The sequence below is a fragment of the Gallus gallus genome, chromosome 1 (assembly GCF_016699485.2).
Source record: "Gallus gallus isolate bGalGal1 chromosome 1, bGalGal1.mat.broiler.GRCg7b, whole genome shotgun sequence".
NCBI classification, from domain to species: Eukaryota; Metazoa; Chordata; class Aves; order Galliformes; family Phasianidae; genus Gallus; species Gallus gallus.
Window position 1 is genome coordinate 185,542,951 of NC_052532.1, and position 27,110 is coordinate 185,570,060.

Sequence of the window (27,110 nt, forward strand, 5' to 3'; positions counted from 1 at the left end):
TGTAGTTCACAAAATTAATTTTAATTAAATAACCAAGAATGGATACATGCTTTATTGAAAACCTTGGAAGACAACAAGAGACTCACTGCAGTAAGTCATACACAAAAAGAGTTAGTAGTAAAAGGTATCGTTCATAAACATGAAACACATATTACCTTCAGGAGCTTCATGTTTTAAAGACTAAGAGCTCATTACTTATACCAAACGGTTCAAACACACCCACATCACTAAACCTTAGTATTGCACTACTGCTCCTCTGAAAACATCCAAAGCACAAGGGGTAGACAACCAAAGGAGTTTCTCTGAATGACAGCAGCATAGGGATCTGCAGAGTGGTCAGCAGCTCATGGCCACACTGTGAGCTCATCTTAGGCCTTCAGGAGTATTTGCACACTTCTCTCTCTGAAATGCAGACTTGGCAGAGGCGGTGACATCAGGGAGCCTTATGGAAGGCATCCGTGAGATAGTCCTTCAGATTACAACTGATGTGGCTGGATCTGGTTGTGCCAATCCATGTCAGGTTATGCATCCAACCACACCGCTGTAGAGTGATGCATCTGCATTACCCACACATAAGAGGCATCAGCACAGCCAAGAGACAGTATAGAAAAGGTCAGAGTGGTTGTGGGTTTGCTGGGAGAAGTATGCAGCAGCTCAGGCCATACCCAGCATACACCCCATTTCTTGCCAGTAATGCTGTACACGTTAGGACTGCAGCTGTGCTACAATCCTATATAAAGAGCTAGCACAACATTATGACTTCAAGACTTTCTTTGAAATAAAGTTCCTCTTAGCTGGAAATCATACAATAACCAATGTGTAAAACCAGCACAATGTGTCTTATAGCAGCACTTGGGATCCACTTGCCTAGCAAGAGCAGTCAATTGAAGCAGGTGCATTATCTCTTTGAAATCTGCCACAGCACATCAACAGTTCAGTGCAAAGGCTGTAACACTGATGCTTCTTTTATTCCTCATTCTCAGCATGGAGAATGCTAATAGGCAAGAAAAAAAAACATGGATGAACTGGAAAATGGAAGGTTTACTTAGCCATAACAGGCGTTAAAAAGACAACCTCGAAGAGGTGACAGATGAGATTTCAATTACAATAACACAGATGATGCACAGAACCAGTGCACATATAGCATCTGTGAAAGATACACATTGTCACCATGGCCATCACACCCCCACCCACCCAACCCTGTGCCCAAAATTCAAGACAAAGTTCATATTTATATTACCAGAAGCAGAGGACCTGGGCAGAGCGGGATGACATGAAAGCTGAACGCTACATTCCACAAACCATACAATAACAAGCTGGGATACTTTTCCAATTAACAAACACTCCTCTTTTCCTCCGTCCAAACCACTTCAGCTTCTTGTCTTTAATTACAATTCAGTCATGGGACATGAGGGGAGGGCAGCCTTTCTTTGTGTGCACATCCCTGTCACGTTGCCTATGGGGTGCTCGGTTCTGCTGAGGCACTCAGGTGCCACTCCAGTACAATAAGAGTGTCTCCTCAGGTGGGCTTTGGAAAACAGCACAATTTTGCATCTGATACCACAAACACACTGAAACCCATTCCAAATATACAAACATAAAAAGGAATTTCTACAGATCATTACAAAATGGAGCCAACTTCTCTGATCTTCAGTCTAAACTCCCAGAAGGATACGTTAGTCCCTAAGACCGAAACAACTGACAACAGAAATGAGCCCACCATTTAGCTTATGTATCATTACAGTCTGTATAAAAAATGTTAAGACATTATTTTATGAATACATAGAAAAATCAAAATCCCTAAAATCTGCAGTACCCCCTTACACTACGACTGCAGATCCTTTTTCCGTCAGTGCCAAGTGAGTAATCCCACACTTCACTGTTGAGATGACTCGAGACATCTTGGGCTGAACACAGCAACCCCTACTTTTCCTGTGAAGGCACAGTCAAGACCAGCGGACAGCCACCACCTGGTACATGCATTAACCAGATTCAACAAACAAACAAATAAACAAACAACCCCTTCAATAGGGCAGAAAGCCCCCCCGTGCCTCAACGAGATGGCCAAACCCAGCGGAGCAGCATGTCGGAACATAGCATGGCCATCTCTTTTTGATATGTGCAGGGCTGTGTTTCCCACCTCTGTACAGAACAGTGCTCTTTTCCGATGCTGGCTTCGATGTGCACTGAGTGCATTTCATTTGTTACTCACAATAAGGATTTTTTTTTGTACTTCTTGGTTCTTGTTTGTGGTTTTTTTCTTTTTTTTCTTAAAGAAATAATGAAAGTCTACAGCATGATTTTTCGGGTGTGTGACTGACGCCTGTTGTTCAACAAGCAGTCTGTAAACTGGTCTGTCCTCTGAGGAGCTGTCGGGCTCCCAGGACAGTTGCACTCGAAGAGCAGAGCAGCACCTTGTGTTCAGCACAGTGAAGGCAGAGGAAAGCCCTCTTGCAGCAGCACGAAGCTCCTGCATGCAGTGGCTGGAAGGCATCAGCACGAAGAGTCAATAAGTCTTTGGCGAAGCTTTTTATCTTCTTTTGGGCTCACGTGGCCACTTGCATCACGGTCTGCCAAAACTAAGCAGAAAGTAAACTTTTAGAAGTGACGAGCCATCAAACCAGTTAACATTCTTGTTTGCAGAACTGCAGCAATGCAAAGATGGGGCAAAGAGGACAGAGGCAAGCTCTTTGTCAGTGGTGCCCAGTGCCAGGACAAGAGGCAATGGGCACAAACTACAACACAGGATGTTCTCTCTGAACACCAGGAAACATTTCTCTGCTGTGTGGGTGACGGAGCAGTGGCACAGGCTGCCCAGATGCTGTGGGGTCTCCTCCTTGGAGATCTCCAAAAGTCACCTGGACACAGCCCCGGGCACCCTGCTCTGGGTGTCCCTGCTGGAGCAGGGGTTGGGCCACATGGACCCAGTGGTCTCTTCTAACATCAGCCATGCTGTGATTCTGTGATGCCCCATCCTCCCATCCCAGACCCTGGCCAGCATCTCCTCCCGTGCATTCCAAAGGCATCTACCACAATTTTGTTAACATGATTAAATTAAATTAAAGCTAATTAAAACAAGACATCACTAGCGACAGATGAAAAGATGGGGAGCAATGGGAGAACCCATGGTCAATGGTTGGTGCAACCCATTGGTCAGAACAAGAGGGCTGTGCCAGCCAGAGCGGGTCACCATGTGGCAGCCCCTCTCTGTAGTGTGTTTTAACATATCTTCAAGCATCAGTTTGTTCTGCTCTAAACACAAGGAAACTCGAAGCCTCTGAAGTGTTTTTGTGAAGTAAAAACAGTTTCAAAAGTTCTGCTTTTTGGTAAAAATGAGTCAGATTTTCCTTAGCTTCTTCAGGTTGTTAAGCAGACACCTCAACCCTGGGCTCCTAAATCCCCCCAGCAAACCGACCCACCTGTACCTTCAAAAAGGGTCACATTTAAAAGGGAAACTATGTTCTACCAGAAGTACTCCAACTTTCTCCTCTAGAGCTGGCTGCCAGAAGCGTTCCTTGTACAGGTTAAAATAATCTTCACTGTTCCTTCTTATTTCCCCTGTTACATAAATTCATTTCTCCAAACCTCAGCCTAGAAGTGCTTGACCATAGGACTTTGTGAGGAGGCAGGCCATGGGTCTGAGCTGCTTCATTGGGATGTAGGTGCTGGTGTCCTGCTGCTTCTGCAGGGACATCTGTGACAGTGGCCACGTTTACATCAAATGGGAAGAAAGATTTTCCATCCCTTTTTGCCTCTCTCTGGCTATCTGGCTTCTATGCAGTGACTTGGCACTGGATTAGAATCACATTTAAGATACGTTACATTTAAAAAAGAACAAAAACTTTTTTTTTAGCACAGAATATAATCCCACATCTTCTATAACAATTGCTCAGAGCCAGTCATGTCTGGAAGATGATGGGACTATTCACAGAACAAGTGCACCAATCCAGATCCTGACTCACCATTTTGGCAAAAACCACTTTGCAGTCGATCTGCCTTTCTCTCTGCTCCAGAAACAAAGCACACTCGTTGGCCTCACTTCCACATTCCTTCTTTTGTCAGTTTCTGTTCCTCTGCCAGCACTTTTTCTGAATAACATTAATCTAAGTTTTCTGCTATCCCGGACTCAGCACATGTAAATGAAGTCGTAGCAGTTATACTGCAGACGACATAGAGAATATAAGCAGGTCTGTTTTCTTGTAGAACATATTAAAGTGTTTTTGATGGAATACACACCTAGATGAGACTGGCTTTGTTCATCACTAATGATTTTTTTTAAACTAATAGGTTTGGGGTTTTTTCCTTGTTCTCTTTTAAAGACAGCTTAGGCCACCTTACCTTGTAGCTCTGTTGCATCCTTCTCCAGCTCTTCTACAGCTGTCTCCTCCGGCTTCCCTGGCACAGCCGTCCCTGGCTTCCCATCAACAGTATCTGTCTTAATTGTGCCAAGGTTTATCAAAAGTTGCATGACATCAAACTTCTCGGAAACAGCAATGTTCTCCAGCACTTTGAGGCATTTATATGATTTCAGTTCACTCACGTTTTCCTCAAGAAAGAGGAGGTAAATGCTTAAGTCATCTAAACTCTTGGACTTCAGCTTCAGAACGTCGAACGTCGGCAGGATTTCATACACCTTGAGAATGCCTGAATTCCACCGGAAGGGAACAAACATTGCGTACACCACCAGTGGCATCACCAGGAGATAGACTATCAGGTTAATGTAGCTGAGCACCTTGAAGACACCAACAGTAATCAGCTTGCACTGGACCACTTCTGGAACGGTTGTGTCATTCCTTAAGATCCCTGTTTTGATGGTGCAGAGAAACTCGTCGCTCAAAGAGGAAAGGCTGATGTAGTAGCCCAGATAGAGGCAGGCAATGAAAATAATCACCAGAGTGAGTAAACGGCAGAAAATGTATTTGATGATTAAGCATTTGGAATTCTTCTTTGTCTTCAAGTACTGCTCCACAATCGGGTATTTAAAGTGGCTGTCGGAGATTTCCCACAGGCTGCAAAAGAGAGAAGAAAAAAACCTAAGTCACACAGATTGGATGATGCACCTATCTTAAATTTCTGATCAGCCTAATCCTTGAAAGGAGACACAAGGTTGGATTTTCTCCTACTGGGGTAAATCAGCAGTAGATCTATTATAGTCAGTGGAAAGGTAACAGCAGTTACATGAAGAATAATGACAATCTGACACAGAAAAGCCACTTACAGAGCTCAGACACTGGAAAATGGAAAAAGGGTATTTCCCTCACAGCAAAAAAAAAACCTTTTTTTTTTTCCTTGCAATATGAAACAGGCATAGTGTGTACATCTACAAGGCAAAACAGATTCCCAGGCACTCACTCATTCAGTTTACAGGGCACTCTATTGCCTTTCCCTTGCCAAGGCATGCACAGAGGAGCAGATCTCTGGAAATCCCAATGCACTGTTCCTACCCCAGCGTGCACAGAGAAATGGTTGCCCCGCTGAGGGTGAAGCAGACACTGGATCTGGTTGGAGCACTGCACCGATATGATCAGAAGGTTTGCTTTTTTGCTTATGTTGTTTGATTTTCTTTCTTTCTTTGGGGGGTGGTTGTGTGGGTTTTGTTTGTTTGTTTGTTTTGCTGTTGTGCTTGTTGTTGTTTTCTTTGCTTTACCCAGAAACTCTGCAGACCCAGATCTAAAAGGGCAGAAGAAAGGAACGGGCTCTGCCTCGCACTGACAAGTGAGCATCGCAGCCCCTCTTGTTTTTTTTATCTCAGTGGGTAAAACTAATTAACACCTGTTACAGTGAAAAAAAAACCCAGGACATCTCAGGTAATTAATAATCAGAAGAGCGAATCAAACATTTTCTTTGTCCAAAATAAATAAATAAATTGCAAGTTCCAGCTCCAAGCGCTCGCTGTAATGATTTCCAATGTCTTTTTCTTTAATCAATTTAAAGAGATGTCGAGCCACCACTGAATCTTTCACAACAGATCTCTTTGTGAGGACGGCTGTCACATCTGTTCAGAGCTTAACAGCAAAGAAAGCCAAGCTGCAGCATCCTACCTCTGCGTCAAGTTTTCGTTAGCAGCTGGAATGGAGTCAGCGGGGTCCCTGGGGTCTCCGCTACGGACGCTATTAGCAGCCTTGATTGCTCTGTTATAGGCTTTGTCAAGTTCTTCCATGATAAACTTCAGGTCCGAAGAGAGGTGAGGAGCTGCCGTGAAGCGCCAGAACAGACATGGTAGGTACAGCAGGATGGCCACGAGCAGAAGGATGTATGGGAAGAACTAAAGGGAGAAAAGTTCAGATTAGGCTCCACCTGGGTATAAAATAAGCCAGCCATCATCCCCCTATTACATTCCCCATAAACCCATTACATTCCCCATAAGCCCATTACATTCCCAAGAACCTTCTTTAAATGTTTCTACTAAACTGACTTTTCGTTCAGCTGTTGATAGTTTCACTTAACTCAAATCGAGCATTGGCTCCTATGGTATTTTCAGACAGTTGTGATGAACAAATTTGGATTAGCCTTAAGCTATCTTCACTGGTATAGCTGCACACATGCACATCCACTGGAAAAGCTAAAGGGGAATTTTAGAGACAAGTTGGGCTGGAATCATTAGTCATCAAATGGGACAGTTCTGCTTACGTCAGTGGATCAAGAGATACTTACAAGATGAGAATCTGGACCTAATATTAGCTTGTGTTTGCATTAAGCAGGAGAGATTAACATTCTGAATGCACAAAATAAATAATGTGATGTTGCTGAGCACTTTATCCAGGAATGCTGCTTCTAACATCATTCACCAATAAATCATCGTTATTAATACTGGGATTGTATATGATATGTTAGCAGGGAAATGAAAACTGACTACTTAAAGGAGCTTCATACAGAATTTGGAGACCATAAAATGAACCAGATTTTGGGATGTGCATGCTGTCTGCACTGGAAATATGTGACAGACTGTAAGATACAGCCATGAAAAGTATTAAATAGCCACAGAAAGCAAAGAATGCTCTGTTTAAAGGTCAGCTTTCCCTTGCAACCATTCTTATAAATTCATAATTTAACTCAGTATTCCCTCCAAGTCCATATTACCTTCATCTGCACCACTAAGCCACACTCACTGCAGGGGTGGCCTTGCATTACCCTCAGGTGCAATGCTGACACTTCCAATGTGGTTTTGCAGACATAGCACCAACTGAAACCCAGCAGCTTAAGCATATGCCCCTCTTATTCATCACTGTGGACAATGCCATCAGGTCTTTCAGGTCAAAGATCTGATCACTTATGTTGCCCATACCCTTAAGGGTGTCCTACACACATTCTTTCAGCCCTCTGAATTCCCTATTATCAAGAAGGAACTTCCCCTATCTATGAACACAAATTTAGCTAAGCTCCTTATTCCACACTTCTGTGGCACCTTTTCCATGGGCCTCAACAAAAGCTAAACTGACTGACAGCTACAAATCTGTTTGACTTAACTTACTTCTGCCATATACCTCTTAACACCCTTCCACTGGTGCCAGGCAGAAAAAGAAACAACATCCCTAAATTAGTAAGGAGCCACCAATGCACCTTACATTGGTTTACACGATTTGGATTCACCACTCATTCCTTTGAAATCTTACGTGCATAAGAGGGCTTCAGAATTCCCTTTCTGATCCTCACAACTGGAAAAAACACCATCAGTGTTGGGTTAGCCCCTCAGATTTCTTGCCAATAAGAGACATGGCAAGAAGCACGATGGTTGACACACTGAAGGTGCAGCCCCAAACTTACATTGTCCCACTCCTTGTGTCTTTCTTTGCCTGGACAAAGGCTTTGGTGGCACATTCTGCACTTACATAGCAAATAACAGCTGTGATGCTCTGCCCTAGAACTCCTCCAAGCCCATCCACCTCCCTGCCCTCCTACAGCCTTCTTCCCTCGCATTTTCTCCTCCCCCCGACTCCTTTACCACTGTTTCTTCACCTACAGCCACCATACTATTGGGATGCACACAAAGGCATGTCGCTAAATTCCCCTCACAAGGTTCTTAAAACCCCCAAAGCTGCAACAGATGGAAGCATGAGGAAACTCTACGAAGCTCTTTTCCAAATGGTCACAAAACCAGAGCAGGAGCACAACCATTAGCCCAGCTGTTTTGGTTTGGAAAGAAAGCCTGTGTTTGCCAGTCCTTCCACAGCACTTGATGCTTCACTCCATCCTTCACGGATTCTGGCTCCTTCTAAAAAGGAAGGACATTAGTTCCATTTGTTAACAGCAGGCTTACATAACTAGCCAGTTGTTCTGAATCATTACATTTTGGGGTCCTGAACCAACGGGCAGAAGCGAAAATGCAAAGTCATCCAGCACGAGTCCTAGGTTTTAGAACAACAGACTTGGATTATCCAGCTCATCTGACTGCATTTAGAGTCATGCACAAAGACTTCTCATTTTACGAAATCAACACTGTGGCATTCACACACGGATGAGCATGTGCAATATGCCCCTCTTTATATATTTACTTCAAAGGCAATGAAAAAAGGGGAACTGCTGCTCCAGTCCTGGGCAGTTGGTAGTATTAGATGAAATGGGAAGTATCACTGACCTTGAGAGCTATACAGACAGAGAAAGTTACTTCCTTAAAAATAAAACTCAGTTTTTCTTTTGCTGTTCATCAAGTTCCTTTCCAAAGGCAAGTTCACAATGCTGGATTTAAAGTAGTATATGACATGGCACAACACAGAAAGTAGAACATACACATTAGAACAGATAAGATATCCTACGGTGTGACAAGTTCTTTTCTGAACTTCATTAGTGAATTGTATTAAGGGCTGTAACACCTGGAGGCCCTGAGCTTCCATCTCCACCCAGTGCAAGAGGAAAACAAAAGGAAAGGCAAAGGCCCGACGAGTCTGGCACTCAAAAACAGAGCAGAGGAGCTTCAGCTACATTGCTCCAAGTTTGGGAGGTGCCCAGCATAGGCAATGTCTGATTATTTGCCAGGATTTGGACTTGATGATCCTTATGGGTCCCTTCCAACCCAGGATATTCTATGCTTCTATAATTATTATACTGTGTGATTATGATTCCACGCAAGAGTAATGCATGCACCAGAGACTCTGTAGTGGAATTCCAGGGTCACAGCCTGAACCAATGGGTGGGCTCTGTGAGTGTGTGAGTGCGGCGGCGCGGCGGTACGAACGGGGGAGGGACACATTCCTCAGCTCGGCTCGGGCTGCGCGCTGCTACCGGGAGGGGTGAGTCGATTCTTTTTGATATCTTTCCCTCGTGTGCCTATTTCTTAAATAAAGGCTTTGTCATCACCTTCATTTGCCCTACATTTTGGCGAGCCAGGCAGCCAAATATCTTTAAAGATACCCAATTATAAGCCTCTTAAAATAATTACCATGACATTTTTGAACAATTTCATGGGATGGTTTGGACGGGGAAAGGCTAGCCCCATAAGTGAGGTTTTGCCAGGGCACATCCCGGGATTCCTAGGATCCCCATATCACGGGATTGCCTGTATTATTGAAAAATGGGGTCCCCTACGGGATGCAGGAAATGTTCAGGAATCCCCAGCCCGCCTGGCTGAGTATTTCAGTAGTCTAAACAAAAACGTACTCACTACACGAGAACGACAGTTAGCTGCCTCCACGGTGGCGTGGCCGCTGCTGATGGCCTTGAACCGGCTAAATATAACTGAAGGGGTTCTCACTGATGAAAATCAACTATTACGTGACCGTGTGGAAGAACTAGAAAGACAGGTTGCAATTTTGAGAGGGAAAAAACCTAACCCTATAATCCCGGTACAAAAAATCCGAAACATCTCTCTAGAAATAACTGGGGATCCTATACAAGAGAGTCCACATGAACTGGACTCAGAAAATGAAAGCACTAAGAAGTCAGATCTTGAGGCTCCACTAGAGCTTGATCCCTTTGAGATCCGACCAGTTGTAACTCAAAAAACAAAAAAAACGCAGGACAGGCCAGCGGGGCTGCCCCCTGACCAGTGGCCCCCTGCCCAGAGCACACTACATGTAACAGCTCGCCCATACACGGCAGCTGAATTAATGGATTTAGTACAACGCTTTAGACAAAGACCGAGAGAGAGTGTGCCAGCATGGTTACTCAGACTATATGACATGGGGGCAGAAAGTGTTGTGGTGAATGGGCCAGAAATCTCAAAACTGGCATCAATTACTACTCACCCGGCCCTCAGGCAAAGACTATATGCGGCTGTGCAACACAATGAAGAAAATCATTCACTGATTGCATGGTTAATGGCCGCATGCCGTGTGACATGGGCAAATAAAACGGATATACCATTAAATACCGGCCTGTGGTCCTCTATGGAGGACTTACAAAATTATATCCGAGAATTAGGTATGAAGGAGGCAATTTATGAGGACAATTTTGAGAGCCCAGATATGATAAAATTTTCCGCAGGAATGAGGGACCTCATCCTGCAGCAGGCTCCACCACATCAGTATGGAATTTTGGTATCCATACTAAATCCCCTAGTGGCCTCAGAGGCCATTATACAACAGGCCGCCCAATTGGTGGCAGATCTGGGGGAGACAGAGCGCCTGCGCGCCAGGCGCAACGTCCGAATGGTGGTGGAAAAGTCGGACATCCATCCGCCACCACGACCTAGGAGACCTGCTCCTAATGTAATTCAATCTGGACCCATCAGGGTCTCAAGAAAACAAATGTTTACTGACTTGATTAGGGCTGGAGTTCAATTTCAAAAGATCGATGGACAGCCTAACCAGGTCTTATTACAACTATGGAAACAGTTACCAAACAGTCAGAGATTCCAACGCTCTCCTAAAAGGGAAGGAGTTAGACTCATAGAACGGATTCCACAAAATACGTGGAATCTAGAAGACTTCATAGTCCCATCAAAAAAACGTAAACCTCCTCAGGTTGCCCGGGCAGCCACAGTTGAGCCATCAGAGGAAAAAGACTTAGGGATTGCACAGCTGATGGCTTGACAGCGGAGCCAAAATTCCCCAAGACTAGGGTCTCCAGAGGAGACCGGAGACCCTACGTTGAACTAACGATTCATTGGTCCCGAAAGAATGTACAGCGGGTTATGGCATTAGTAGATACTGGGGCAGAAACATCAATTATATATGGTGACCCAAACCAATTTTCAGGCTCTAAGGCAATGATAGGTGGGTTCGGGGGGCAGATGATCCCCGTAACACAAACATGGTTGAAATTGGGGGTTGGGCGTCTACCACCCCGGGAGTACAAGGTGTCTATTGCCCCAATTCCAGAGTATATATTGGGGATTGATATCCTGTCGGGTTTGACTCTCCAAACCACTGTGGGAGAGTTCAGATTAAGGGAAAGATGTATTAGTATCCGGGCAGTGCAGGCAATCATAAGGGGTCATGCAGAAATTGAACCTATTTGTTTGCCACAACCACGCCGGATCACAAATACAAAGCAGTATAGACTCCCGGGTGGGCAACAAGAAATTACCAAGACTGTGCAGGAGCTGGAGAGAGTAGGGATTATTAGACCTGCACACAGCCCATACAACTCCCCCATATGGCCAGTCAGGAAACCAGATGGTACGTGGCGAATGACAGTAGACTACAGAGAACTAAATAAAGTCACGCCACCGATCCATGCAGCTGTACCCAACATCGCTTCCCTCATGGATACATTAAGTAGAGAAATAGAAACATACCACTGCGTTCTGGATCTAGCAAATGCATTTTTCAGCATTCCAATTGCTAAGGAGTCCCAAGACCAGTTTGCATTCACGTGGGAGGGCAGGCAGTGGACTTTTCAAGTTCTACCTCAGGGGTACGTGCATTCACCTACTTTTTGTCATAATTTGGTGGCAAGTGACTTGGCAAATTGGAACAAACCATCTACTGTCAAAATGTTCCACTACATTGATGATTTGATGTTAACATCTGACTCAATCGAGGCATTAGAAAAGACAGTACCATCATTAATTACTTATTTACAGGAAAAAGGATGGGCTATAAACCCACAAAAAGTACAAGGACCAGGGCTATCAGTTAAATTCCTGGGTGTTGTCTGGTCAGGTAAGACTAAGGTGTTACCCAGTGCGATCATTGATAAGATCCAAGCGTTCCCGGTTCCTACGAAACCGAAGCAGTTGCAGGAGTTTTTGGGTATATTAGGATATTGGCGATCCTTTATTCCCCACTTAGCACAACTGCTAAAACCCTTATATCGATTAACAAAAAAAGGCCAAGTATGGGATTGGGGTAGAACAGAACAAGAAGCCTTCCAGCAAGCAAAAATAGCTGTTAAACAGGCCCAGGCGCTAGGTATATTTGATCCAACCCTTCCAGCCGAACTAGATGTGCATGTGACCCAAGAAGGGTTTGGCTGGGGGCTGTGGCAGCGCCAGGGTTCTGTTCGAATCCCAATTGGGTTCTGGTCACAGATTTGGCATGGAGCAGAAGAGAGATACAGCATGGTTGAAAAGCAGTTATTGGCTACCTATTCTGCATTGCAGGCAGTAGAACCAATAACTCAGACCGCAGAGGTTATTGTCAAAACAACTTTACCAATTCAGGGGTGGGTAAAAGACCTAACTCACATTCCTAAGACCGGGGTGGCCCAATCACAAACAGTAGCACGCTGGGTTGCCTATCTTAGCCAAAGAAGCCGCCTGTCACCATCTCCACTGAAGGAAGAACTTCAAAAGATACTTGGGCCAGTAACATATCACAGCGAGACACCTGAGGAAATAGTGGTTACTTGTCCAGAAAAGAGTCCTGTACAGGAGGGAAAATACCCTATCCCAGAAGATGCCTGGTATACAGATGGATCCAGCAGAGGGAACCCAAGTAGGTGGCGAGCTGTCGCATACCATCCCTCAACTGAAACAATATGGTTTGAAGAAGGGGATGGACAAAGTAGCCAGTGGGCTGAGCTACGAGCTGTGTGGATGGTGATAACTCAAGAGCCTGGCAACAGTGCACTAAACATCTGCACAGATAGTTGGGCAGTCTACCGAGGGCTCACGCTCTGGATAGCACAGTGGGCCACTCAGGATTGGACAATCCATGCCCGACCTATCTGGGGCAAAGATATGTGGGTTGATATATGGAACGTGGTTAGGCACAGGACCGTACGAGCATACCACGTCTCTGGACATCAACCCTTGCAGTCACCAGGCAATGATGAAGCTGACACACTGGCTCGAGTCCGATGGTTGGGAAGTACACCATCAGAAGACATAGCTCACTGGCTGCATCGGAAATTACGGCATGCAGGACAGAAAACCATGTGGGCAGCAGCTAAAGCATGGGGGTTGCCCATACAGTTACCAGATATTGTCCAGGCATGTCAGGACTGTGACGCTTGCTCGCGAATGAGACCAAGACCTCTGCCGGAAACTACGGCCCATCTCGCTAGAGGACACAACCCATTACAGCGATGGCAGATCGATTATATAGGTCCCCTTCCTCGATCTGAGGGGGCCAGATATGCCCTAACTTGTGTCGATACAGCGAGTGGACTGATGCAAGCCTATCCTGTAGCAAAGGCAAACCAAGCCAATACCATCAAAGCTCTAACTAGATTGATGGCATCATACGGGACTCCTGAGGTTATTGAGAGTGATCAAGGTACACATTTCACAGGTGCAACTGTGCAGAAGTGGGCTGAAGACAATAACATTGAATGGCGGTTTCACCTGCCCTACAATCCAACAGGAGCAGGCCTAATAGAAAGATACAATGGGATCCTGAAGGCTGCTCTGAAGGCAGATTCACAGTCCTTGCAGGGGTGGACCAAAAGGCTTTATGAAACCCTGCGAGACTTGAATGAGAGACCAAGAGATGGCAGACCCAGTGCTTTAAAAATGCTGCAGACAACTTGGGCCTCCCCACTTAGGATACAAATTACAAGCAAGGACACCTCACTCAAGCCACAAGTTGGCACAATGAATAATCTTCTGCTCCCTGCCCCTGATGACCTAGAGCCCGGGAGACACAAGGTAAAATGGCCTTGGAAGGTGCAAGCAGGACCAAAATGGTGTGGTCTCCTTGCACCTTGGGGGAGATTGTTAGAGGTTGGGGGATCAGTAAACCCTTCAGTAATCGGTGTATGGCCAACAGAGGTAATAGTTGACACCCCTGTTTTCATTGCAAGGGGGACATTAATCATGTCCATGTGGCAAATTAGAACCCCCCCTTTGGTACCCGATATAGTGATTCAGTCGCAGATTTCGGGCCAAAGAGTGTGGTATCGAAGGCCAGGACGTGCCCCGATACAGGCAGAGGTGTTGACTCAAGACCGAAATACAGCCTGCATCTTACCGTGGAGGGCGGACCTACCCCTCCTCGTACCTATTAAACATCTGTTTTACTCCCCTTGAGGTTTTAAGTTCACAGGATGGCCCGCAGGAGCAACATCACTCAAACACGCTTATGAGGAAACATCATGACACCCTGTGACGCACTGCTGAACTTTTGGGGACTGGAGAGCATGAATCAGAAGCGCTACTGGTCCTTGAAAAAGATACGCCTCGAGAAAGAACATCAAGTACTGGCCCAACAGAACCGTGAAGGGGACTGCCACTGATTGCCTTTATTGTTTTGACATCCTATATTGCGGCGGGTGTTGTGTATGCGTCGCGATGCGCATTGTGTCTTGGGCCACCAGGTTGCAGGGGCTCACCCCCTACCTGCTCAGTCATTGGTTCATGCTGTGAAGGGGTGGAGTGTAGTGGAATTCCAGGGTCACAGCCTGAACCAATGGGTGGGCTCTGTGAGTGTGTGAGTGCGGCGGCGCGGCGGTACGAACGGGGGAGGGACACATTCCTCAGCTCGGCTCGGGCTGCGCGCTGCTACCGGGAGGGGTGAGTCGATTCTTTTTGATATCTTTCCCTCGTGTGCCTATTTCTTAAATAAAGGCTTTGTCATCACCTTCATTTGCCCTACAGACTCAAAACTAGATCTTCCTGTATGATTTCTGCCAAGCACATCTGAGCTCCAATGGAAGCACCTTCCCTTGTTTGTCACCTAGTCTGACAGTAGCCTGTGTCAGACCATGAGCTCCCAAGGAAGCCCAGCATTACAAAGCCAAGCGCTCAATTCCCAATTCCCTCATCCTGTACTGCCGCAGCTCATTTAACTCCACTAATCTTGAGCTCTGTGTGCTTTACAGACTGCACCCTAACTCCTCCTGAAAGCCAAGAGCACCTCAAACTTGAGCATGATGTACAGAAGAGTCAGGATGTGGAGCCACGATCCCCCATCTCAGCACAGAATGTGGTTCATGTGGTTTGCAGTCTTCACTTGCAAGAGCAGCCATGAAGGTTAGCTCTAAACAAACCAGCTATGCACACCAAAATGCTCATAGACATGCGCTGGTTTCTTACATCCCCGATGAGAACTAGGTTGAGCAGTTTTAAATCAATACTAAGAATGGAGAAGAAAAATAACCCTCATGTATGGAGTAGGAACTCTAGGAATCTATTTAGAAAACACAAAGTCATGACTATTCTGAACAATAACACAAAGCTGTTAAACTGCCTGGGTCTGAATGACAGCCTTGAGAAAACCGACAGGCATACAGTAATACTAAACAAAGAAGGAAGCACTGAAGCACTTCTACTGACTTAGGGTCAAAATATTTTTCATTGAATAACAAGATTACAATGAAGAACCAGCTTCTTCGGCCCCAAATTCCTATGTGCCAACAGGAAGAGTTCAAGCAAACGAAACATGCCCCAAACTGGCTGACGGCAACAAATTCTTCCAAAACCAAAGCTGTTAAGCTTCCTCTGGATACAACCCTGTTCCTATTGCAGATGATGGGAGATGTTTCACCAGCTTTCAGGGCAGAAGTGCAAGCTCTAAATGACTCATCTTTCTAAAGGTTGCCACGTGGTTGAGAGACTGTCCTGCCTCCAGAACTGAAAGTGAATCTCAGACCACACATGACCTTTTTTATTCCTCCTGTTATTTGCTTTCTGCTACAGTATGGCTTAAACGCTGTTTTTTCAGCTTCAAATAGTAAGGCTAATGTGTCTAAACTAGCTATAACACCACACAAAGAATGGTTTAGAAATGTATTTGTGTTCTAGTTTCCTTGCACTGACAGTCTCTAATCCGTCTGGGTGGGGCTTTATAGGTAAAAGATAAGGAATCCTCAGTCAGCTGGGAAGTTGCATAAACACCAACCTGGTAACAACTGTGATGGTAATCATATCAACAACTCACTAAAGGACCTCAGGAGGGTTTGTATATCTACAGACAAGCAGCTCAGAAAACAACCCACAGGTCCACAGTACATCTCAGTTCTATTACTTGCCCCACAACTTGCTTGGTTGCTATGTTTGGTGCCTACCAAGAGCCACTAAGATAACGCTCATGGGTCTCCTGTTTGTACCTGTAAAAAACTCTCCGTGTATGACGGATTAAAAGGCTTTACAGTACAGTCTTCTCCTTGACTAGACTGGCCACTCACAGTGGCCAAAAGCTTGTTTCCATTCCAGTTCAAAACAAAGTTATGTTTTATCAAAACAGACCATCATCTTTAGAGATGAGAAGCAAACTGCATAAAGGGAGCAAATATGGGGGCTGCCTCTTATTTTATTACATTGGCCCATGACCTCAGAGACGAGTGTTAGTGGGATGGCAGTAGAGGCTGAACCTTCCCATCAATATCCCATTACATTTTGTTGCTGTGTGTCAGACGGCAGCAGAGGGGCAGTCTGATAAAATAGTGTCAGACATGGAAGTGTGGATGAAGCAAAGGTGTGCCACTGAATTCCTCCATGCACAAAGAATTGCTCCCACTGGCATTTACTGATGCTTGCTGAAACTCTGGAGACCAAACAGTGGATGTGAGCACAGTGAGGCGGTGGGTGGTGTGTTGCAGCAGTGGCAATAGCAGGTCACCTCTGCTGTATATCCTTAAGTATCACTTGAGGGATAACGCCCTCAATACTATGCTTTAACTTTTTGTAAACTCTGAAGTTGTCAGGCAACTGGACTTAATGATCTCTGTAGGTCCTTCCAATTAACCATCCCCTTTCATTCCCTTCCATCTGATCCCATCCCATCCCTCTGGCTGGCCTCCAAGCAGCATGTGCAGTTGTGACAGCCAGCTCAGTGGCAGGGCCGGGGGCCAAGCACGAGTGCAGAGGTTAGGCCCAGGCACCCCAGCCCAGTTACAAGCTGTGACTCAGCTGTTTGGCCGCACTGCTCTCTTCAAGCCTGCAGGGTTTCACAAGGGAACATCACATACCATCTGCCATAGAGGAACTGTGGCAATAAGAGCCTTGCAGAGATTCCTGAGACAGCACCAGTCAGCAAATTAACATAGGCTGTGTCATGTCAGTATGACACAAAGGCTTATTTGCCATAGCCGGCAAACTAAGAGACTTACAGCTGCCATTGTCAGCTATCAACTATAGCATAAAGTTCAATTACAAGAGAGCAGGTAACAAGAAGTCATTTCCTTGACAGAGGGAGGGAGAAAGGCGTCCAGCTCTGCAGGCCGAGGCCCCGCCTGCCCAAGCAGACTGATGTCCCAGCAGCTTCAGTCTCCACATTCAGGCCTGGCTGAAGTGAGCTAGGGCACTCACTGAGCAACCATGAGTTCAGGTTGGAAGCCAAGAACTCTGGCTTTAATATTCATGAAATGAAGGACCTCTAGGTCTAGGTTATGAGTGGAGCTCACTGGGGAAGGCAGTAGTAAACCCTTACAGCCAGGGCTCTGGGGCAAGAAATGAACCAGAGAGAGCCCTGAACAGTCTGTCCAAGGAGATCCAACCAGCTGACTGGAAAATAAAAGCTGAGGAATTGGATGTGCCAGCAGAGCCCAGAAAAACAGGCACTGCAGGTCCCAGAGCCAAGCTGCCTCGAACACCAGGTCCTCATCCCACAGCCACTGGGGTGATCTGCTGGGACACAAAGCTGTGGCTTGAATGTGGGAGCAGCACAGCTTCTAGCAATGCCGCTCCCAAGGTAATAAAAGGGCAGCACACAACAAAACCCACACAACCACAGAGCTCCTGCAGCATTTCTGACTTCATCATCAGCACTGCCCAAGCATTTAATCTGCACCATATCTGCCCTGAGTCCAGCTTTCTCCAACTGGCCAAGTATAATACAATAAAAATATCAAATGTTTTTACTATCCTGCTTTCCAAAATTAAGGCTTTGATACAGTCTTAAGTCAGCTGCTGTGTCGTGTATTCTGAGGTTAAAGTAGTTCTTCTTTAAAGATATGTTGGCCACCCAACTCCAGGGCAACACATCAGCATTACTCTTTTGTCAGATGACAGGTGACATTTATTATTCTAGCAAAACAGACCCTTTATTTATAAGCAGAAAATGTCTCTTCCAGCTCTACCCCTTTAGAGCTAAGAAAAAGAAAACATTCTCTCTAAAAACAGAAAGTCAAGTCAAAGCCAGGGATAACACCAGAGAAGAATCATAGAATCACAGCATCCATAGAATGGTTTGGGTTGGAAGGGACATTATAGATCATCCCGTTCCAAAACCCTGCCAGGACAGGGACACCTTCTAATAGATCACTTTGCCCAGACTCCCATCCAATCTGGCCTTGAGCATCTCTAGGGATGGGGCATCCACAGCTTCTTTGGGCAAAAGAGGAGGAATGAGAAAGGGAATGTAAAGGTAGGCTTCTACACATGGCCAGTGTTTCCATGAGGAGACCTGTACGTACTTTATGCAGCCAGAGGGGAATGTTCTCTGGGTTGTTGTAGGCTGGCTGCTTTTGCTGCACCGCTGCCCAGCAATAGGAGTCCACGTAGGCAGCCTGGCGCCAGGAGAAGGAGCTGGGGGCAAAGCAGCTTATCTGGGCACCTAGAAAACAGAGCAGAAGGGATCATGCTCTCAAAAGATGAAAGAAAAGAAATCAAACTTAGGGAAAAAAAAGCTCACACTTGTGATTTTGCTGCATCCAAAGCTATTACATTGAGAGTAGGAAGTATAGCAGCTCTGACAATCACCAAATTCCCACAGAACTGCACCCAGAACTCCCATTGAGACTCCCTAATGTCTCCCAAAGGTTGAGACAGATGCTATAGAAACATCTGTCTTTTAGGTCTATTTTAATAATTCTGGGGGAAAGACTGTTACCTCCCAGACCCCTCTTCCTCATATTGGCCAAAGAAGAGCCAACAGATGAAAAGTGTGATCAGATAAGGCTGCTTTCCCAAGGAAACAGCTACCACAGCATACTACCTCAATCCCAAGTGCTCACCCCTCACATGTATTGAAAGAGGACCTCAAACATCGTTCCCCCAGCCCTGCAGTCCATGCAGTAATGCAAAGGCAGGTGTGTCCCACACTTATTCTGCCTCTGAGCAAGAGTTTTGACTCTGGGTTCAGGTTAGCCCTGCAGTAACTCTTAGCAGAGCAGGAGTGGTCCCCAGGCTCTTCCAAGGTTCTCCAGGTTCATCCTCACCAGCACAGGGTCATGCTTTGACCAGGGTAAGGTACACCACAGCCATCTCCACTCACTCCCAGCACTTCTCCAGCTGTTCTGGCAATTAAACGTAAGATCGAGGCACTAAGTGACAACAAGAACAGCCTTAGGGTTAAATTCTGCACTGACCAGCTTTCAGGCAGCAGCTAGGACTTCCTGAAACATATATCAAGAGTGGTTATTTGATATGGGGCATCAATGGCCCCTGAGATGAGAGCCAGTAATGCAGCATGAGGGGTTTTGTTTTCCCTTTGGAAGCTGTGACACCCACAGCAAAATGTAAAGTTCCCACTGGGCTTTCCTAGATGCTGAAACACAACAGCTGTTTCACCAAATGATTACACAAAGTGAAGGTGGCCCTTCCTTGAGGAACTCCATGCCAAGAACAGCCTCCGACGCCTCCTCCAGCGCAACACAAATGTCAAAAGAGCAAAACAGGGAAATACTGCTACTTTTTTCTTTCCTTTTTTCAAAGTTAGTGCTGGATGGCATCACTTTCTGCTTTATGAGAGCATGTTTCTGGGTAAGACTCTTCTGCCTCTTTGCTAGTTTAGCCTCTAGAGAGTAAGAGCTGCTTCTGTAACAGAAGATGACTGCACAGCCCTGTAACTTGTACAGCCTTTTTACAATGTAGCACAGTTTAGGGGCATTATAAATGAAAGCTTTTCCTTATGACTCACTATTACAATTATTTCTGAGGCTCTAGTATCATAATGACAGGGTCTGAACTGTCACAAGCCTCCCTAATGGAAAACAAGTTGCTGTTTATCAGCCCAGAGCTCACGTGGTTTAACTAACTTGGCACAACACGAGCTCTTGTGCTCTCCAAAGCTTCAGAAGTTTCTGCTTTGCAGAGAATTCCCATTATCTGTGGAAGAAATAACCTGAAGGGAAAAAAAGAAAAAAGGAGAAAAGAAGGATGCAATTGGAGTGTCTGTGTCCATGATGGGCACCATTTATGCTCTGCTTTCCCTAACAAACCCCCGGCTGCTGGCTGTGCCCTGAGTGCAGCAGGAAACAAGCGGCCCTTTCACAGGGCGAGCAACAGAAGTGTTCAGCAAGATGCTTTGTCCTGTCTGTGTCTGTGCATCTGCAAAAAGAATGACATGCAATGTGTTCATTCTCGTGAATGGGTGGCAAATCACTGAAAGTGAGAGAGCCCTTAAATCAGTGATGCACAAGGCAGCCTCCAAAGTGGTGTAGACACAGCTTCCTAGCAGAACAGATGCAGCAATCCCAGGGCAGAAAGCTCAGCTCTTCAGATCCCCAGCACTTCAGTCTGGACTTTGGAGATCCTCAGACCTTCAGCCAGGAGCCCAGCAGGTCAGGGACAGATAGCAGCAGATGGGGACTCTCCAGTTACCACCCTACTTTGTGCATTCCTGCTTGTAAATTCTTGTTAATATAAGCACACCTCTGCACTAACCATGGTGCAGAGATTACCTCTTTGTGCATTATCTCCACTGAACAGATTACTCAATGCATCTGAAAGTCATCATGATTTTACATCCTTTTTTCCCTACCTTCTCCCCTCCAAAGGGGCACACACACAGGCACACCAATGTCACCTCAGCCAGAGAGCAGCACGTCGAGCTGTCACCCTGCCCAGCTCCACACAGCTTCATGCCTGCCTTGTTAACAGCACCCGGTGTCTCCTCTGTGCCTAGGACTGGAAAACCCATTTCCTTTGTAGACGGTGACTCCGCAGCTCCTATCCAGCACGGGGCAGCCCACAGGTAGATGTCCTGCCCTGGTGACATCGTTCCATCTCCCAGGGAAAATCCCTGACAGGAAGGTCAGAGTCCCAGTTCAGCAGGTGACCGCCCTGCTGGCAGGCAGAGCGACAGCCCAGGCTGTGCCTCATCCCTCACCAAGGTGGGTACCAGCAGGAAGCACTGATTTTCTCCCCAGCAGCCCAACACCTCTCTTCCCACCAAGGCATCTAGTTAAGAAACTAAACTAAAAGGGAGTGCTTCCAAGAATCAGTGTTAACCACATGCTGAACTGCTTTTCCTGAACTGAGATCGGGTGGTTTGTAGCTAAATAGATTAAACCTTCAGTGAGTAATTACTGCTTCCTACTGCGCCGCAATCATTGGGAAGAGATTTGCATTGGCTCAGATGAAAACCCAGCCACTAATTACTACCATAATGTCTAACTGGGCAAAATGAACCAGCCATGATATTCAAATACCTGATTTTATCCGGCAAGAATTAGCGACATTAGCAGCCACAAACAGGAAAATCAAGTAACATGTACACAATGTACAGACTGCCAGGCACCATCCAACACACACTCTTCATACCAATATTAATAAACAACAAACAACCTCACACTTAAAAATATAAAAGCAGATGCATGCCAAAGGAGAAGAAACTGGATGTGTGGGTGTGCATGCATGCATGAAGAGCAGACCAGAAGGAATGTGTTTATTAGATTAATAGATGCCTCTTATGGACCAAAGTGGCACACTGGGTGAAGGAGACTCACTGTGTTCAAGAAGGAATTGTGGAGGGAGATACATGGGAGCACAGGAGGAAAAAACCAACTGTTTGCCAAGGCTGACTTCAGCAATGGGGAAGCAGAACATAAAGACCAGGTGATGCTGTATTTAAGCAGAGAAGCCAGAAGATGTCTGTCCCACTCCATGGGGCTGGGAGCTGCTCCTCAGGGAGCTCTCAGAACCACGCAGTGGGAAAAGAGCTAAGTGTTGACCAGGAAGGCCTTCAGAGTGACAGGTTTGTTTAATAAAGGGGGGAAAAAAAACCTTCCCAATGAAATTCCCACCAATGAGATACAACAAATATAAAAAGTTTCTCTTCACCCAAAGAAGAAACATCTCAGAGCTGGTGCAATGAACCTTTGGCTCCATTGCTCTGGCAATGTCAGAGGGCCACAGAGCTTTAAAATGAATTCTGGTCCCCAAAACAGCTTTCCATCACTTCTGTAGGAAATGAAAGCCTGGGTCTGTAGAAGTCGAGCAGAAAAGATTCTCCTCACTGACAGATGAAAATGTTCACCCAAAGACAATTTGGACTTGCCAATGAAGCAAACGTTGCTACAGGTTTGGGCTGGAAGCTCTCAGCGCAGGCCTGTCCCTGGCAGCGGTAACTTCTGATCTTCACTGAGGGCTCTTCATGTGCCAAAGAGTAGCACGGCATGTGCTGCCATGGAAAAACCATAATCAGCAAATCGCTGGAACATCCAGGGTGACACGAGCCAGCAGTGTGCACTTGTGGCCTGGAAGACTGACTGTATCCTGGGCTGCACCAACAGAGGCCAGCAGGGCAATGGAGGCGATTGTCCCTCTCTACTCTGCCTTTCTGAGGCCCCGTCTGGAGTACTGCGCTGGCCCACAGCACAAGAAGGATGTGGAGCTGTTGGAGTGGGTTCAGAAGAGGCCAAGAAGATGCTCACGGAGCTGAAGTACCTTCCCTGTGTAGAAAGGCTGAGAGAGCTGGGCTTGTTCAGCCTGGAGAAGAGAAGACTCCAGGGAGACCTCACTGCAGCCTTCTGGTACCTGAAGGGAGCTTATCAACGGAGGGAGACCAACTTTTTGCACAGTCTGATAGTGATGGGACAAGGGGGAATGGCTTTAATCTAAAAGAGGGGAAAATCAGGTTAGCTGTTAGGGAGAAATTCTTCACTCTGAAGGCGATGAAGTGGAGAGAGTTTGGGAAGGGTGAGAAGCACTGCTCCACACTCAGTGCTCTCAGGAACGCTCCCAGTTTCAACAAGTAAAGGCACAAGGCACAGCCTGCATCTCGGAATGCAGCCTGCTTCAGCAGCTCTGGGAAATGTCCTCCGAGCTCCCAGTCAGCAGCTGCCATAGTAATAGTCTTTGGTCTAATGGCATCCAATCTAACCTAGCTACCACAGAAGCCACAAGGTCAGGTTATTTCCCAGAAGCCAACCCAGTGACTTGTGAACACGAAAGCAGACACCAGCAGGAAGAGCCAGCAAGGGGCTAGCAGCAGGGGCAAGAAGTTCAGTCCAAAAGATAAGGCTAATGCCCTTCATCCCCCCTGTTCTACTGTCCTGGGCATCCCAAAGCCTACATACAGCCTTCTGGCAGAGATGAGAATTAAAACAAACCAGGAAAAAGACTACCCTGCCAGAAACTAGGTGGGATTTGAGTAGTGCACAGAAGTTTGTCACCAGTTGGAAAACCCAAGATGGTCACTGGGAACATTAATCCCATGGTATGCTTGGCACAAGGTAGGGCCTCCCCACCTATGGGCACCTTCAGCACAGCAGGGTGGGTGCAACCTGAGATCATTAGGGACAATAATACTCATTCAGTGCTACAAATTCTCATTTTGACAGACACATATCACTGCTGTGGGCTGGTCTGTGGTCAGGCACTTCCCAACCTATCACAACTGATAAGCTCACAGTGCTACCCAAACCTTCATGTTGGTTATACCCAAGTTTCTTAAGTGTCTTTACTTACCTCATGATGGTTTCCTGGTCCTGGAAAGCTTTCCAAGGGGTTTGTTATGTCATATAATAAGCATAGATGTTATGAAGAGGATTAAGACATGCTAGAAATGCATGAGCCACACATAGAATCGTAAAATCATTTGAGTTGGAAAGGACCTTTATTGAAGGCCATCAAGTCCAACCCCCCTGCAATGGACAGGGACACCTACAGCTCAATCAGGTCCTCAGTGTCCTGTCCAGCTTGACCCTGAATTTCTTCAAGGATGGGGCATCTATCACCTCTCTGGGCAACCTGTGCCAGTGCCTCATCACCCTTAGCGTAAAAAAACTTTTTTCCTTATATCCAGTTCAAATCTCCCTCTTTTAGTTTGAAACCATTTCCCCTTGTCCCGTCACAACAGACCCTGCTGAAGAGTCTGTCCCCTTCTTTCTTACAGCCCCTCTTTAGATACTGAGAGGCCACCCTCAGGTCTCCCCAGAGCCTGTTCTTCTCCAGGCTGAACAGCTTCAGCTCTCTCAGCCTGTTTCAATTTCCTCTCTACTCAACCCGCTTAGGGATTCCCTTGTTGCCCTGGAAGGGTCTGGATGTGCCACTTTCCTCCATGCAGCTCCTCAAAGCCCTCTATGCTCTGAGATGCAGCAGCCATCACAGCACTTGCTGTGGGATAGAGGGCTCTGGAGACTTCTCCTTGCCCTTCTCCATACAGTGAGGCCGACAAAGCCCTAAGAAGTGGCACTGAAAGAGATTTCAACTGCCCATGTCTCAGTGACGAAGTAGTACCTGACCACCTGTAGCGTATTTACCCTAAAAACTGCAGAAGGCTGTAAGGAAACAATGTAGAGCAGTCATGTAAGTAACATATGCACACAACACTGCTCAAATCCTCACAACCCTATGATTATTTCCCAATTCCCAGTATGAAACAATATCAAACACATACAGAGTATCACTAAGAGCAAACTTAGGCAAGTTCTCTCCTCCCCTGCAGGATGCAGATAAGCAGAGCAGGTGCCACATGCTGTGCCTACCGACCTGCAGGGCTCCCTGACAGAGCACAGTGGATGTTACTGTGCCTTCTGCACAGAAATCCTTTGCAAGACACAAACTGAATCTCATCTGCTATCTGAAACTTCTATCAAAACTAGAAATTACTTGATAGCATCAGAAAACCTTCGCAAAGGTATTAATCATTTTGCATAACCAACAGCAAACACAGGTGGGATTAAAATTGCAGTCATCGGCCCCTGAGCTGCAACTGAGTACCAAACAGGGCAGGAAGGCGACAGCTGAAGCTGCCAAGGTACTATAGGTGGGAAGAATGTAATTACCACAATAGAAATAGGATCTGAGCACTCGGTTTTGCAAAGCGCATGCAATTTTTGTATGCAGAGGAAGAGAGATTTCCATGTCGTGACTCACAGACTGCTTTCACAACCACTCCAGATTTAGGGTTGCCCTTCCTCAGACCCAAAACAGACCCTACCATTTTCTCTCAGTTTAGCAGCCCTGAGCTAAAAAGCACAACTACCTCAGCGTCAGGAAGCGTTTGAAACAAATACTTTCCATTTCAACACTGGCTCCACACCAGTGCCCACAGAAGTGCCAAGACCCCCTGCTTCCCTCAGAACACCTTAAAAAGAAGAGCTCCTGCCCAGCAGTCAGTGCAGCACGCTGAGCCACTATCACTTTCTGTATGGAAACCACGTGGGTAGCTTTGCTCACACCGGGGCCTGCCAGCACATGGTTGGTCTTTTCCCTTTTGAAATACAGGAGCTGGCTTTCAAACTCCAGGTTTTCTTCTGAGAGGTTCTCAAGGCCACAAGTAAAAAAATAGGGATGTGTCGTGTGTCCCTGGTGTGCGACACACAGCGCAGACTTTAATTTGTGCTTCGTGAATCTGCTGCGGTCACAGAATCAACTTGAATCATTTTCATACTGAAAGGTGCTGTATATGCCACGCACCAGGGCCCAAACATTCGGTTAGCAAAAATGAGACCTCCGCTCATCCAAAAGAAAGGAAACTTTTGTCAAACTCTGCCATTCAGCTACAGGTTGGAGCTTTGCATTGAGGAGGAAAGAGGGGAGATTTAGGTTAGATGTTAGGAAGAAGTTCTTTACTCATAGAATGGTGAGGCCCTGGCAATGCTGCCCAGAGAGCTGCGGTGCCCCATCCCTGGAGGTGCTCAAGGCCAGGTTGGATGGGCCCTGGGCAGCCTGAGCCCATGGTGTGGGGTTGGGGCTGGGTGGGCTTTGAGGTCCCTTCCAACCCAAACCATTCTATGGTTCTATGATCCTATGAAAATGAAAGAAATACGGCTGCAGGGTCAGCAGAGAGACCTTGGTGAGCAGGCGCTGCTCACAACTGAGCTGGACATGGAGCTTTCAGAGGGGAAAATGGAGGAAGAGCAGATCCACACATGAGCTGCTCTGTGCACCTGCACAGCCCCTAAAATGAAAGCCTTCTTTCTCGTCGTTTCAAGAAGACAAGTGCGCTTGTCCTAGCTGACGTAAAACGAAAAGGTTCACTTATAGAAATGCTTCTGTGCCCTTTCAGCCTCTGACAGACCAAAGTACCATGGGACACGGCTGTCCTCAGCCCTCCTGCTTGGTTGTTCCCAAGTTCTGGGTCAAAACCACAGCTTCTGAAACAGGCATGGCATTAGGCGGTCGGGGCACCTTATCTATTATGCAGTTCGAGGTCTGATTAGTGCCATGCATGATGTTTTTCACAGAATCGCGGAATCATTAAGGTTGGAAAAGACCACTAAGCTCACCATGTCCAACCCCAGCGCACTGCCCACGCCCCTCAGCGCCGCATCTCCACGGCTCTCGAACACCTCCAGGGACGCTCTGCTCTGACCCCGAGCGGACCCCCCCGGTGCTCAGCTCAACCCCCCCCCCCAATCCCCGGCCCTCGCTGCACTGCCCCCGCCCCGCCCAAGCCTTTGTGTGCCGCGGGGGGGGGGCGGTTACCGATGGAGACCTCCTGGGCGAAAGCGAGGGAGATGAGGAGCAGCGGCAGCCCCACGGCGATGCAGGTGACGATCTTATCCAGCGCCAGCTCCAGCCGCAGCCCTTTGTAGCGCGTCTCGGGCGGCTCCTTCAGCAAGAAGTCCGAGAAGACGTACTCGGTGGCGATGTGCGCGATGGCCATGGCGGGCACAACTCGGCGCGGTACTGCTCGGCTCGGCTCGGCACGGCGCGCTGCGGCTCCGCCCGGCTCGGC

General features: G+C 46.7%; 1 protein-coding gene across 3 annotated transcripts; it reads right to left on the minus strand.

The window, feature by feature from the left end:
- PANX1 (pannexin 1) lies at positions 1-27,110 on the minus strand. 3 transcript variants are annotated; one of them, XR_005850128.2, is made up of 6 exons: positions 26,858-27,110; positions 18,676-18,815; positions 6,042-6,265; positions 4,339-5,009; positions 3,963-4,088; positions 2,587-3,791 (listed from the first exon to the last, which is right to left on the minus strand). XR_005850128.2 is itself a non-coding variant. In XM_015280513.4 (5 exons), the coding sequence occupies exons 1-5, from the start codon at positions 27,036-27,038 to the stop codon at positions 2,494-2,496; spliced, it is 1,302 nt and encodes a 433-aa protein (XP_015135999.1). In that variant the 5' UTR covers positions 27,039-27,110; the 3' UTR covers positions 1-2,493. The 3 variants fall into 3 exon arrangements, 2 of the variants coding, with proteins under 2 accessions (XP_015135999.1, XP_015136002.1); XM_015280513.4 differs by lacking the exons at positions 2,587-3,791; positions 3,963-4,088 and adding an exon at positions 1-2,579; XM_015280516.4 differs by having other exon boundaries at positions 2,587-4,088.